The following is a 14,818-nucleotide window of genomic DNA, read 5'->3' on the forward strand; positions in this document are numbered from 1 at the left end:
TGCATTTGCCTTGGGCTGTAGTGGCTCCTTCATTTCTTAGTTGCTTAATTAATGTACACCAAATTATATGTAAAGTAAATCACTCATAAAAAGTACTTTATATAAAATATGCATTATTTACCTAAAAAATGAGCATCAAAAAAGTAATATTTTTGTGTTTTGCTGAGTAGCAACAGTTGTAGTAGACACACTTGCATGTTGATTAAAAACAGGATCCCTTGCTTCTTTTCTCCTGTAAAGTTTGACGTAAACAGTATGCATATGTGTATGCAGGTTGTTTGTGGAGCCTGCTCGATATGAAATTTCAATTTTGCAAAGTCTGCACTCTGTTCTCGATCTAGTTTTAGATTTCTTGTTTTATTTGTGTTTCGGCTGATGCTTCAGCCTTCGTCACGTGTCTAAAAACAGCAGTGAAATTCCCTTTCTGCCCCCGGTAAGGAAATGGGGTCCCAGGTGTGCGGGCGCATTTACGCCCCCTCGCCCCTGTTGATGGTGCTGTGCCCCCACACCTCCTTATTTCTATGGCCTCCTTTATCCATTTTTTTGAATGTATTAGTTTCTGATGTGATGACTTTCCCCTTATTCCATTCCATGATGTGATTGCAATGATCTGATAAAGTATGTCTGATTTTTTGTTTTGTTTTGTTGTTCTGCCGTTTGTTTTTGTGTCCTGGTGAATCTTCCTGTTGGATCTTTCTCACATTCTTTCTGGTGTTCTTTTCACATTTGACATCATACACAAAATCCCACGCAAATCATGCAAAAAAAAAAAAAAAAAAAAAAAAAAAAAAGAAGTCACGCCACGAAGATAAAGGCTGAAGCATCAACCAAAAACATCAGCCAGGTAAGAACATTTCTCCCCAAAAATATTTTTTCCGAACACAACAAATCTAAAACTCATCATAAAAGAAGACGACGAACACAATTGCTCTATTTGCTTCAAAATAGCAACAGTATTTTTGCTACCAACATATTACTATTGGGCCGGCTGTGGATGAGTGGTGACACGTTTGAGAACATACATTCAATCAATTCCAAAGAGTCAATTGTTCCCTATTAAGATGTCCTCCGTCTGAAAGCGGCCGCCTCATTACCTTGATCTTGCTGGCGGAGCGCTCAGGCGAGCGGCGACTGTATCTGCTCGTATCGACAGCACAGCCGTCTCCGGGTGGTGACAAGGACGGCGATTGATTGGGCTTAAATAAGAGTGAAGAGGAAGATTGATTGCCATCGATCCAATTACCCCACCAGGGTGCTCTTCCATCTTTGATTATGACCACTTTACGCCCAATCAAGTGCGCTTGAGTTGTGATGAGAAGGAAATCCCATCAAGGGGCCGGAGCTCAATTTGCAAAGGCTGTAATTATACGCCGGATGTTGCTATACAAGGTCAATGTGTAGCAGGTGCCATCGAGCACCATGACAATAACACTGCAGATAATTCAGCTTTGAGCGTGTGGTCATTGAAGCGGAGAATGACGGCGGGCTTTGGGTGCATAATTCATGCCTCTATAAATTCTTATATAATTTGTGATGCAAATTCAATGATAACAGCAGTCTTGTGTGCTTTTTGATAGTTTTTTTTTTATTGAAAGCTTCATCAGAGAGAGGAAAAAAAACGACTCATTAAATCCAAGTTCACATCCACAGATGTACAGATAGCTTCTCAAAGCTCGCACACGCTATGCAGCATGTGCGAGGCGTGACCACGTCCTGTCCGGTGCTGAAGACAAGTGGGTTAAAAAAATAAAATAAATCAACAGAAATGAAAAGAACAAAAGCCGCTCTGCTGTCCAAGTAGTTTTATCCCTACAATGAATCCCCTATCTTATCACGCTTTATAATCTTCATCTGGTCAGCCTCTTTCATAATGATTGATGCATGGTGTATTTCTCAAGGAGCTGATTTAACTCATGACTGCGCTTCTAGGCCTGTGTGGCCAATCAATAGAGAATCAGAAGTTAACCGAAACATCAATTAAAAAGCAGCAGGTCTATGTTCTTGTTTGGGTATGGTGTGTGTTTGTGTGAGGGAGCGGGTGTGGGCGGCACTCGGAGCAATTTTTTCACTGCATTATGTGCATGCGAATGTGTATTGGCCTGGCTTGTGATGAGTTATTGAGCCACAGCTCTCGCTTACACCTGAAGGCGAAAGTAAGTGAACGAACAGGAGCAGCCTCATGTGCATCGCGTGTGGCGCAGACACTACATTGCTTCAGACATAAGGATGGCTGAAGTGCTTCTGAAAGAGGAGTGAAGACTGACAGACTTAAAATGGAATAAAACTGTAAATCACCTAAAAAGAGTGGGCGATGTGGATAACACAGCTTTTTTCCTCTTCTTTCTATTTTTTAAATCAAATATCTTAGCATATGCATGTGAAGAAAATCCAGTTAGTGTATGAGCTATCCAAGTTCGTCGCAACATTTACTGCATGTTTCCAGTAGTATCATTTTAAAGTAGTAAAAGGAAAAGCACTTGATGTGACTTTCAAGGAGGAAAAAAAATGAGGGTCATTTACTGCAGCCTGCAGGTAAGACATTGTCAACAAACTGTCTAAATTCACACATACATTATACAGAAAAATACAATACCACAACATACAGTCAAATTTGTTTGTTATATTCTCCATTCCCGAGATTATGTGTGAAATTGTGAGGGCAAAAGCCATTGCTGTGGATGCAAACCTGCAGTTGTGTGGTCTAGTTCTCTGTGAGGTGCATGAGTGAAAATGCAATTCCCCTTTTGGGGATGAACATGTGTATAATAAACAATAACACAAAAAACAAAACAGTGTAACCTCAAAATCCAAACGCCCTTAAGAAAAGTCAACACGTCATCTCATGAGACATCATCTTAGCGAGCACCAAGAGAATTACGGGTGTTTTTTTGGGGAAAAAAAAAAAAAATTATATATATATATTTTTGTTTTACATGCCACCACAGAAGAGTACCGGTGTTGACAAAAAAACAAAGTGTGGTTCAGAGAAGCTGTACATGCATCTCTGTCCTGGATGCTTATAATATGGCTAATGTGACAGTAAGTCAACAATAATAATATTGAAAGAAAAGTCAGCGTGGTCTTATTGAGCACAAGCAGTAAGCTTTGTCACAGAGGATCAAATTTTAAAGAATTTAGTGTTTTAAGTTGCTGTTAAATAGTTGCTGTAAAGGTGTTTGCAATTTATAAAAAAACATCCATCCATCCATCCATTTTCTGAGGCGCTTATCCTCACAAGGGTCGCGGGAGTGCTGGAGCCTATCCCAGCTATCTTTGGGCAGGAGGCGGGGTACACCCTGATTTGTTGCCAGCCAATCGCAGGGCACACATAAACAACCAACCATTTGCACTCACAACCACACTTACAGGCAATTTCAAGTCTTCAATCAACCTACCATGCATGTTTTTGGCATGTACACAGGCGGGGCGGGGATTGAACCCCGGCCCAAGAACTGTGAGGCAGACACTCTAACCAGTCTTTCACTGTGCCACTTTATATATAAAAAAAAAAAAAAAAAAAAAAAAAAAAAATTTGTCATAACTGTTAAAAGTGTCAGAAAACCTGACAGTACTACATGGGGAAAATGATCTGTGGCCAATGTTTGACTCTGAAGTTCAAACTTTCTATTTCATCATTTGTCAGTGAAAAGTTGTTTTTAAAACTGACCGGAACTGATTATGTTTGACCTCAGAGCTTCCATGGTCACTTGGAGGTAGCGGATTCAATACTTGTACTTGTGGGATGTGTGTAAGGTCCACAGGTTAGAGGGGCTCTTAACCCACACACCAGACTCATTCTGGCCACTGGTGCCAGCCTTGACAATGTGCTGTTCACACATACTGTTCTGGACCATCGCTTCGACAGTTGTGATCGCTTTCATGTGGAAAATGTCCAAGTACCCAAAGCTGCAAGACACTAAAGACACACTGTGTCAGGAGTGACAGGCGGATAGAGCACAGGTTGTTATTATTATTATTATTTTTTTTTTTTCCTGAAAAACTCCTTATGTCCAAAATTCCCCTAAGAGTTACATTATGTCTCTGTATCATGATTAGACAGGTACATGGAGCCTAAAATGGAAAGAGAAAAAAAAAAAAAAAATTGCAAGTGCAAAGTTTCCACCTGTAGAGGGCAGTCACTTTACAGATTTCGAAGACAACACACAGACGCCACTGCAAATTGTCTATATGTGAACAGGGTTGAAATGATCCATGAATGATGATGAGGAAGAGGACAAAAGCCGATGTAAATGAGACACAATTTGCAGCAAGCACACCGCCGCAGTCGTGCTAGTGTGCCATTAAGAAAACTCCACTGATGTTTGTTTTGCTCGGTCATATTTCACATCTATGGGGAGCTATAATAAATGTGTACCAGGAGCAAACTCATGCCTCTTTCTCTGCATTGATTCTCCATTAGCAAAAATGATGCATGTCTTCCTATTTGTGGTGTTTTTCTCCCCTCTCTCATAATTCCATTACTATTGAATTTCAGGCCATTTCTGGGAATCGCTATACTCGCCAATGTGCACATTCTGTATTATGACTCCTATTTGGATAATTAATGTCAGGAAAACTTTATAGCTACGCCGTAGCCATACCCATACCCACGTTAATAAACACAGAATTGCTCAGTAAAACAACCCCTCGCACGCACGGGAGATGAAAAAGAAACGACAGGAAGGAAATTAAAGTGGGTCCAGGGAGTTGTAATGTGCCAGAATTTCATAGGGAGTACAGCCCAGGTACGGATGGCGAGTGGCAGGTCATACAAGAGCAAAAAGGCTGAGGTTGATTTGATTGAAGATTATGAGGGTGACCATCATGAATGGTCACTGAGAGAATATTGGGGTTTGACCTCTGGAGCTATTACAACTCAGGACGGGGGCAAATAGTGAGACTGTTTAATATATAAGGGCTGCATAGATGAAACAGTTTAGCCAATGCTGAAGGCACAAGCCAGTGACAGCTCCCTCTTTACCACCATGTAGTCATGTGTTACACTTTACAATCCAGCTACTCAATGTGCTTTACTTCTTAAATACAACACAATTTAGAATGATATGAAAGCTTTGTTAAAAGGCACTAAGCATACAGTTTGATTGTAAGAACATACAGTGCTTAAAAATAAGGGGAACACAATCATTACAGTCCAAGTCAACCAGACTTCCTGCATCTCAACTTATCCAGTTATGATGCAAGTGCACAATCGTGAGTGAAGTTCATCTGGTGTTGTGCAAAGGACAGGCAAGTAGCACCCTTCCACCAGTGGCCGATCCAGAAGGTTGGCTGTGTTTCAGCGCAGTGCCATGCACGTGGAAGAGACAGGCAAAGGGGCCCAGAAGGGCAACAGAGGCAGAAGGACCTGACCGCTCCTTTGTGCAAGGATAGCTTGAGCAATGCCAGGGACCTCCTGTAGGCCACTCATGTGCATGCTTGTGCACAAACTGTCATGAACAGACTCCATGAGTGTGCCATGAGGATCCAATGTCCACAAGTGAGGCCTGCGCTCACAGCCTGGCACCATGCACCCTGATTGGCATTTCCCAATGAACACGAGAACAACCAGATCAGGAGCATTCCCACACTGTAAAAAGTCTGATTTCAAATCAAAACTAATCGGATTACACTTAAAATAAGACTTATCACCTAAAAAGTAACTTGGTTTTAGACAATTCTCACTTGTTTCAATCTAATTGGTAAATAAGTAGAAAAGAATTGTCAGTGGAATGATTTATTTGTTTCTTATTTACAATGGCATATTTCTCTAGTTACAGTAGTAGTAAAAGTAAAACTCTCAAAACAAGTTACCTTTTAGAGGTTGAGTCTTATTTTAAGTGTGATGAATGTTATTTTAAGTGTAATCAGACTATTTTTGACGAGAAATAATATTATTCTTGGCAAGATTTTGTATTTTTGCAGTGCAGATGGTGGACATATAAGCACGTGGAGGCCATACAATCTACTGAGCTACATTATGTAGCTGTCTTGAGAAAACTCACATTTGGGTTACTTTGTGATCTCAGTTTTCCACTTTGATGTTGGGTATCATTCTGCATCCAGTCCTCCATGGGTCATTTGGTGCTCAACATATTCCACTATGAAATCAATAACTATCTCAGATAGAATATGCCATTAATTGCAATCTGGAACCTGTGATAGTGATTGTTATCATTTCCCAAAATGCAGTGCAGCAACATCGGACTTAAGATTTGAATGGTTCAATAAGCAACTAGGGCTCAATTGCAATCATTGGCAAACACAAAGCTCCCTTTTTATCTGGAAGAAATTGTTATCTTGAGGGACACCGGAGTGGATCGCATTGTCCCAGAGGGAGACAAATTGGACCCGTCAAGCCTCATTGAGAGGACGACCGAAATTGGTTTGTGGTTCTGCTTCTGCACCACCAAATAAAGAAAAAGAAAAAAAAAAACTCATAGAGGGCATGAGAGGGGGCACGAGGGAGGGAATGACGGTGAATGGAAAATTAGAGCGAAGGATCCTGTCTTGGCCATTGCACATTAGTGATGCTAGTGAAGCAGGGAGAAAAAAGCTCGAGCACCATTGTGGGTGAGGGGTGTTAGACTGCGTTAAAGTGGACAGACATGCCCAGCAGGCAATTTGAATGAAATGATTGAAACCTTATGTACCTTGTGGATGGAAAGGTCCAATGAGATGAGCTGTGGTTGTTTGTGCAACCCAACGAGGGTTGGGACTGACAATTAGGTCAAGGTAGAAACTGACAAACATTTTGGAATGGCTGTCACAATCCCTCAGGTACATTCGGTTAGCCCTCTTTTCGCTTTTGCCTAAATGTATTGACCCGCCAGGAATACAATGCTTATCCTGCCTTTTTCAGTTCTACAGTAGTCTCATTCAAATCACATTTTCCCCCATTTGGCATCAATGATAACTACTTCTGTGGTGGCATTTGGAATGAATCACTCAAAACCACACTTCAAGCCAAATAAAACACAAAATGCAGCTTTGAATCTTTTAGATACTCACTGAGCTGATGCCTTGCGAGATAAGATGTGAGCTCACCGATAGAAAGTGGTTGTTTGTACCAATTTAGAAACAGTTACAGTTAAATTCAGATGTTCCACAATAATTGTTTGTTGGCTATGTATGTGACTATTAGGGGGTGTAACAATTCATTTGAACAATAATTTGATTCGTATCAAATAAATTCGATTCGTGGCTGGACCCAAAAAGTTACAGAATCCCTGTTCCAAAGTTTAATATACTGACTAGAAACGCAGCACCGTGAAGTTTCCACGAGGAAAAGGTTTTAGCAATACTGTCAATTACACATATTGGGCTAGTAAACGTGAACAAATCTGCTCTTTGTAACACAACGTGAGGCTTGAAAACTGTTGATATTTTTTCTCGTTGTCCTCTTTTGTTCCTCCACGCACTCTGCTATCATTCTTTCAAAAGCTAAATATTTCATCGACGGTCACAGTTGGTCGCACATTCAGCAACGCTCTCAGCACTTTTACTTGACACATTTTTACATGAAAATCACAAGACTTGACGCTTACACTTGATCTATGCTTAGCAATGCGTTGGTCTCTATGTTAGCCGCTAGCATGCTCAACTAAGCTTGCTTGAAAGGCTTCATTGTGCACCGAGTCGAGTCATACACATGCATCCATATAAAGTCTGGTGTGCTTAAATCCAATGCTGTTATTTCCTAGTATCGATATAAGCCATTGATTTCCATTTAAAAACGATTTATAATCGATACATTTTGTCTGGAAGGTCTCATGCCGAGCACAGATCGATAAAGCAATACATCGATGTCGTGGATGAATCGTTACACCCCTGGTGACTATGTATATATGATGTAAAGAATGCAGTAAACAACCCTCATTATTTTATTTTGGTTTAAACTTAGAACATGAAGTGAAGAAGGGGCAAGCTGGAAAAAAAAATATTGCGACGAGAGCAGGGCGGATTAAGCAACATTCCCCAATCAGTTGAGACGAATTTCCCTGTACAATGTTACCCCAAAAAAAAGTGTATATGCGTGTGTGTGTGTGTGTGTGTGTACGTGTTATGAAGGATCCTTAAGTTCTGGTCCGGCCATCAAGGTCAAATAAAAAAACAACAACAAGAGCAACAACAACAGCAACAAGAACAACAGCAATATCAACATCAACAACATCATTAACATCAACAACAACCAACAGAAAAAATGAGACGGAAAAAAACAACAACCTCTGGTTCAGAGTGTATCTTCATCTTTGGTATAAAAATGGCCATCCGTGGGCTGCATTTGATCCACAACTAGGAAAAACTACAGAAATTGTCAACAATTTCCTCTATTGCTTTTGCACTGATTGATCTCAACCATAAGCTCCTATCCTCTATCTACTGTTTTTGTTTCACTGCCAGAGTTTTTTGTAGGTTTTTGTACATTTTATATCTTTTTTTCCCCTTGTTTTTATTAAGATTTGCAGTGTGACAAGCAAAGCGGGCTAAAAACATCTCCAAGCTCATAAAAAATGTAAAATGTGGCAGATAAAAAGCTGTAACGTCATTGACAGCAACATTGCTTGGTAAATAATAAGGATGACCATAAAAAAAGCAAGTTCAGCGTTTTGCTGACAGACTGCATCTGCACGCAGCACGTTTTCTCATATATTTTTTCTTTCCTCATTGTGAAGAATCTCTTCAGAGCGCAAGTCTTTCTGTAACAGGCATTTAGTTCTTTTAACACATAGTTACCTCCGACATAATCATTATCAAAGCATTCTTCTTGTAAACAAAAAAAAAAAAGCTCCTCTCTATTAAATCTGTACAGCTAAGTGATAGATTCTGTTTCCTCTTTAAATGACTAGTCCAGTTTCTTGAACCTTCCAAGTGGTCCAAAATACCGATTCGCTTATGTTTCTGTTGTGTTTTCCCACCACCCCCAACCAGACGTCAGACTTGAACTTGCACAAAGTCTCTGGCGCCCTTGAAATTAAGGCCATGAAGATTCAAGAAAGAAAAAAACACTTTGTTTTCAAATATATCTAGAAAACTAAAATTTAACACTAGAACATAAAAAATATCGAAAACAACTTGTAGCTTAGTATCTGAGGAAGACAATCTCTGTGTGTATCTCAAACATGACTCCCCCGTTCTAATTACAAAATAAACTTCACCTTCACATTCAACCTTTTTTTTGTCTTTTGTCTGTACATTTTTTGTTGTTTTTGCTTTTTTTCTTTGTTAAATTGGTTGAGAATTTTCTTTGAGAAAATTTTCTAGCGTCAGCCCAGCCCTTCAGGCAGGTTTTCACACTTAACAATTTCACTTCTTTGCACTGTGCCCCACAATATCCCAAACCCCTTTCTCAGCATCCACTGCTTCCTTGTTTTCTTTTTTTTTTCTTCCCCTAGTTGACCAGGTAGAAAATGAAAAAAGTGTCTCTTTTTTGGTGCCTGGGCAATCTGGAAGCAATCTCTTTTTTTTTTTTTCCTTCCCCTATGTCCCCCCACTCACATTCACAGTGCAGCCACCTTCTGTCTCAAGGCAACGCTGTCACAGGAACATTCTCTCAGGTGGTTGCTATCTGATGGGAAAGGAGAACACATGGAGAGAAGAGATGCAGTTGCAATCAAAATATTCCAGACCAAAAAAACAAAACAAAAAAAGCAATACAGCTGACATATTAGACTGGGGATTGAAACTAAAAGAGATATACCTAAAACAATCTGAAAAGTTTAAATGTCGCCATTATGAGTAATAGAAACAATTCCGTTGTCAGCAAGGAATCATTTTACGACACATACATTTTAGAATGTATTAAAATCACATTCAACTGAGCTACTTTCAATTGTACTTTTGCCACTATGCATTCCGTTTTAAAGCTGCAATTAATAGCTAATACAATCAAATTAAAACGATTTAGGCTCATTCTAGACAATAACTTTTGGCCATATAATCTTAATTCAAACATGACCAATGAATGCAATATCTATAATTGTATACTTTGCAGAGGTAGTGTATAGTCCTTTTGAGGAATATCCCTTGGAGGGAAAATACAACTTTAGAGATGTCTTCCCCCAAACCTATATTATATCCTTCCTTTTTTTTGTGTTGAGCCGCAACATTACTTACAAGCATGTGTCTAAAAAACAACCAGCTCTTTAATAACTTGTTGTTCAGGTGCAGATCGGGTTACGACAGAAATGAGGAACATACACATAGTGATTGATGCTCAATGTATGCCTGAACAATGATAGAGAGTAATATAAGTAAGTGAACAGTAAGTGAAAGCCACAGCAGAAGAATAAAGTCTCCGTGGTTCAAATATTTGGGAATCATTACATAATCTCACCTGTAAAAAAAAAAAAAATTATAAAAAAAAAAAAAAAAAGCTCTGTTGAGGCTTTAATCAACACAGCGGTTGGCAAGGAAAACTCATCGATGACTTAATGTTCTTGCTTTGTTGCTAGACTTACTTGGACTGGTACGAGTAAGCAGAAACGTGGTCGGCGGAAGCGTCCACCTGAATCTGCTGCTGCTGGCCAGTCACCTCCTGTGATGAGGGAGCCACTGTTTGGGGGGAGGCATCCGTCACCACTCCCTGAGAGAGAACACACAATTGAGGTCAAGTGTGGGCTTGAAATTCACCGCCAATGATTAATATATTCTTTTTTTTTTTTTTTTAACCAGTGCAACAAAACCATTGTTGCTGCTGTTAAGTTGTCCACTGCATTATAACGCTGCCTCAAATATCTTGAGCAATTTTATTGCCAAATTAAATAAAAACCTACAATTATAGAGCATTCCAACTACATACAGTAAATTGTTGATTTTATATAACTGATTCATTATATTGACTGACTCGGTCAATATAACAACAACAGATATTTGAATAAAAGGTTACACAGAAAACTCAAGTCCCACATAATGATATATGACAAGTTGGCGTCTGTAATTTATTTATTTTATTTATAAGTTTCTTGATACCCCATGTAGTAGTTCTAATAGGTCCCAGTGCTGACGTTTGTCATATTGTATATTTAGCTACTTATTTAAATAGGATAAAATAAGGGTATATAGTAGTAATGATAATAAAATAGTACAACTACAGTACACTACTCCCATAGTACAACATTGATAGTAAACATGGGGTTAAAGTGACAAAGACTTGATATGGGTAGATCTTTGGAACATAATTTGATTGGATGCTCCATCAGCAGGTATTGCTGACTTGAATTTTAACATTTCATTTATAGCTGAAGCCAGTTAATTTAAGCACAAAACATCATTTCCATGTCCATTTCCAAGTGTCCTTTATTTAATAAATGGAGCTAATTAGGAAATTGAGATGACAAGCACCCCGTCTAATAGTCTTCACAGACATCACTGAGGACTGAGTGTGCACATACTTATTTAGGAGGCAAAACTAAATAACAAATCAAATCTATGCGTCCATTTTCTACATTGCTCGTACATTGCGGTCGCGGGTGAACTGTAGCCAATCCCAGCTGAGGGGAGAGGTGGGGTATACCCTGAACTGTTCACCAGCCAGAATAGACAAAATCCTAGACTAGAATATCACAATCATATATGCACAAAGCTAAAAAAGATGAATGCCCTCACTGAACAGGTCACAACAGCCTGTTTCATGTTAGGACTATGTTTGCCTGCATCGCGTCAATCTCCTTTAACAAGCGCTCAAGGATACTGCAACCTGTCTATATATCAGCCCTCCAGACAGCACATGATGCATTGATATACACCCGGCTGCTAATGCCGGCACTGAGTGGACACTGGTGAGGAAGATGGAAACGGTAAACAGGGGCCCGAGGCGACACTACAACTACATCTCTCTGCCGCCATCCCACTCCTGCATTCGCCTTTCAGAGAAGAGAGGAGAAACTAATGTGTCTGTCGGGGGGGGGGGACTGTCATTGTCTGTGCTTGCGGGGTTAGCCAGATAAGATGTGTGTGTTTTGCTCCCTACCATACCCAAGCATGTATGTGTGTGTGTGTGTTAGGGAGAGAGACAGTGGCGGCTGCACTGTATCTCACTTGAGCTCCTGTCATCTAACACACGACTGATAGTCCATCTAAATACGACCACACTGTCAGTTGCCAGACAGCAATCCCACTCTTCCGCGTTCATGATTTGTCATATGCTCCAGCAGATACTTAAATGTAATTCAAAAATACTTTGAAGGAAGGTGACCATATTCGGGTATGTAAAGCGAGAACATTTGCAAACGTTCTCCTTATAGAAGAAATGATTCACATGTAAGATGACAAACAACCGCATGAACGGCACATGAGGCTATACAGTTACCACATTCAGATATGAGCGGATGAGAGAAATGCAAATGAAATGAATGCTAACTGATATCATTGCAGATTGGTTTTCAAATCCATACCGAAAAATTGGCTGAAATTGAGCATTGTCCAAAAGCCCGATTATTTGATATCTCTAAAAGATTATCTTGAGCATTATGGTTTTTCCTGGGTATGGTCTTAGTGAAGACTGGGTGACACAACACAACAGCAAAAGATGGTTTAAAGTGACCACTTCATTCAGAGATGATGAAAGAATAAGAAAAAAAAAATGCAATGGAACAATGCATGGCAACTAAATGAATGATTATAGTCCTGGATTATTTTAAAATCTGGGCAAAAGAGGACGTCAGGTAATTTTAAAGTTATGGCAAAAGAGGGTTTTTCATAAAACCTCCATCTCAGCTTGCTTTGCTTGTACTTTTCATTGTTATTATTGGTAGGGGGCAGCACATTTATTTATAAAAGATGAGCAATTGAAATGTTCGATGTTATATCACTGCATTAAACATCGCTTGAGCAATATTTTATCATGCTTGAGCAATCGCCAGACTGTACTGTCAAAGTTTGCATATATGCCATTCACACACCTTCTGACTGGAAGGGTATGAAACAGTTTATAACACCACCTAAGGTCTAGGCCGATGTGCTTGAGATAACCGATGGAAATTCCCCACACCGAGTGAGACATAGATAAAAGAAGACAGCAGGTCATTCTGGCAAAACGCTTGTTTAATGATCTCCAGTGCACTGTAAACGTCCTGTGCATGAATTGTTAATCTCCTTAATACAACATTGAACTCATTCTCGGCCTGATCATTGATTCCTTACACAAGGTAATCAACAAAAGAACCGGAAAAATGAGGTCTTCTTTTGGTAAAGTGTCTGCCGATTATTGAATGTAAGTACAAGCTGCCTGAGGTCTTACTTCGACAGGGACGGCTGTTGGAGGCACAGGAGTGTACTGGGGAATGTAGGTCCCTTGCATAGGCGCTGCAGCGGCGGCGGCAGTCATGTACTGAAACACACAGAAATGACATGCATTAACATCCCTGCAAAGAATCATGATCGAGAAATTCCGTTGCAGCGAGTTGGTAATGTGTGCGAGGGTCAATCGCCTGGTGTGCGGGTGTGAGTTGCCGACTACATTTCTTTCGGGATTGCCCGGTTTAGTTGCGTTGGGCCGCGTTGCTCGGTGTGCGGGGAGCATTACTGATTACTCACGTTGAGGGCAACAAGTGTAAAAGTGTTGGAGACCAGCATATTTATTAATATCAATGGGGGGACTTCACTTTGGGGAGCACTGATAGTTTTCACAACAGAACATTTGGGAGAACATCGCAAGCACAAAATAATGTTTTAGGTGATGGAATTGGAAGTGTTAGTGGAAGACAAAAAAACATTTCCACGTCACAGAAAAAGAAATCGATTGCTCCGATTTTGGTGAAGTCAGCAACTGCAAAAAAAAAAAGCCACGTTTTGTTTGATTTGTACAACCTGCGTAAGATTATGTTTAAATCTTGGGACAGCACACTCGAAAAAGTGCTCTGGAAGAGGCAAGGACCAAATAATTGTCACAGTGAGCTGAAGTGACCCAGATGCAAGGAAATGCAGTTTTGTCATCAGTGTCTGGTTTCAAGTCAGCTTCTTAGATCATTTAGAAGCTCCAAAATTAAATTGTTGACTAGACGATATGTTGCGATAATATTTGTTTCTGGCATTTCCAAAAAATACGAGTAAAAGATCCAATCTCCTTGCTGCCGCTCATTTTGCCTGCGCCTCCTTGTCGTGTTTATACACAGCGGTGGTATTTGTACCTACCTGCTTTTCAGCCTTCGTAATTCTTCTGAGGTTTCCAAAATTTCACTGCAGCTGCTAAATTAATGCTATTTTCATGTACTCCTCCCAGAACATAAAAAACGTGTTGCAATTTATCATGTTTGGCAGGCGCAATCCTGGATGCGCCCGTTTAGTAGATCAGCTTCCACATCTCTTTGCGTGAACAATCAAGTTTATGCGCATTTCTTGCAACCTCTTAGTATGTCAGGCTGTAACTGTGGTACGCATACCACAAGTGGTGCCCAGGCGCCCTCTAGTGGTACCTGAAATAATCACTTTATAAATACAATTCAGTTGTTCAGTATTTCCATCCATCCATCCATTTTCAGTCCCGCTTATCCTCACAAGGGTCGCGGGCGTACTGGAGCCTATCCCAGCTATCTTCGGGCGGGAGGCGGGCTACACCCTGAACTGGTTGCCAGCCAATCGCAGGGCACATAGATTTAACTTCAATCATTTGTGTTTAGTAATTCAATGTTGTTGTTAAATGCTATTTGTTTTTAATCATTTATTTAGGTAACATTTTATGTGCAATACATTTTAAAGTACAGTTTTAATTTTCCCATATCTAAGTACAGTTGTGTTAATGTTCTAACTAATAATGATGTTATCATAATGTTACAGTGGCTACTGTATTTTAATGTGAGTCATGATGATGGTACATGGCGAG

General features: G+C 40.0%; 1 protein-coding gene across 3 annotated transcripts in view; it reads right to left on the minus strand.

Moving 5' to 3' along the window:
- Nucleotides 1–1,559: 1,559 nt before the first annotated feature.
- Nucleotides 1,560–14,818, minus strand: part of rbms3 (RNA binding motif, single stranded interacting protein) — a 398,433-nt gene continuing 385,174 nt past the window's right edge. For all 3 annotated transcript variants that reach the window (XM_061760185.1, XM_061760184.1, XM_061760183.1), the window contains 3 exons: nucleotides 13,238–13,327; nucleotides 10,458–10,582; nucleotides 1,560–9,565 (listed from right to left, as the gene is read on the minus strand). In XM_061760185.1, coding sequence (XP_061616169.1) covers nucleotides 9,562–9,565; nucleotides 10,458–10,582; nucleotides 13,238–13,327 — 219 coding nt within the window. In that variant the 3' untranslated portion in view covers nucleotides 1,560–9,561. The remainder of the gene's footprint in view (nucleotides 9,566–10,457; nucleotides 10,583–13,237; nucleotides 13,328–14,818) is intronic.

The sequence above is a fragment of the Phyllopteryx taeniolatus genome, chromosome 21 (genome assembly GCF_024500385.1).
Source record: "Phyllopteryx taeniolatus isolate TA_2022b chromosome 21, UOR_Ptae_1.2, whole genome shotgun sequence".
Taxonomy (NCBI): Eukaryota; Metazoa; Chordata; class Actinopteri; order Syngnathiformes; family Syngnathidae; genus Phyllopteryx; species Phyllopteryx taeniolatus.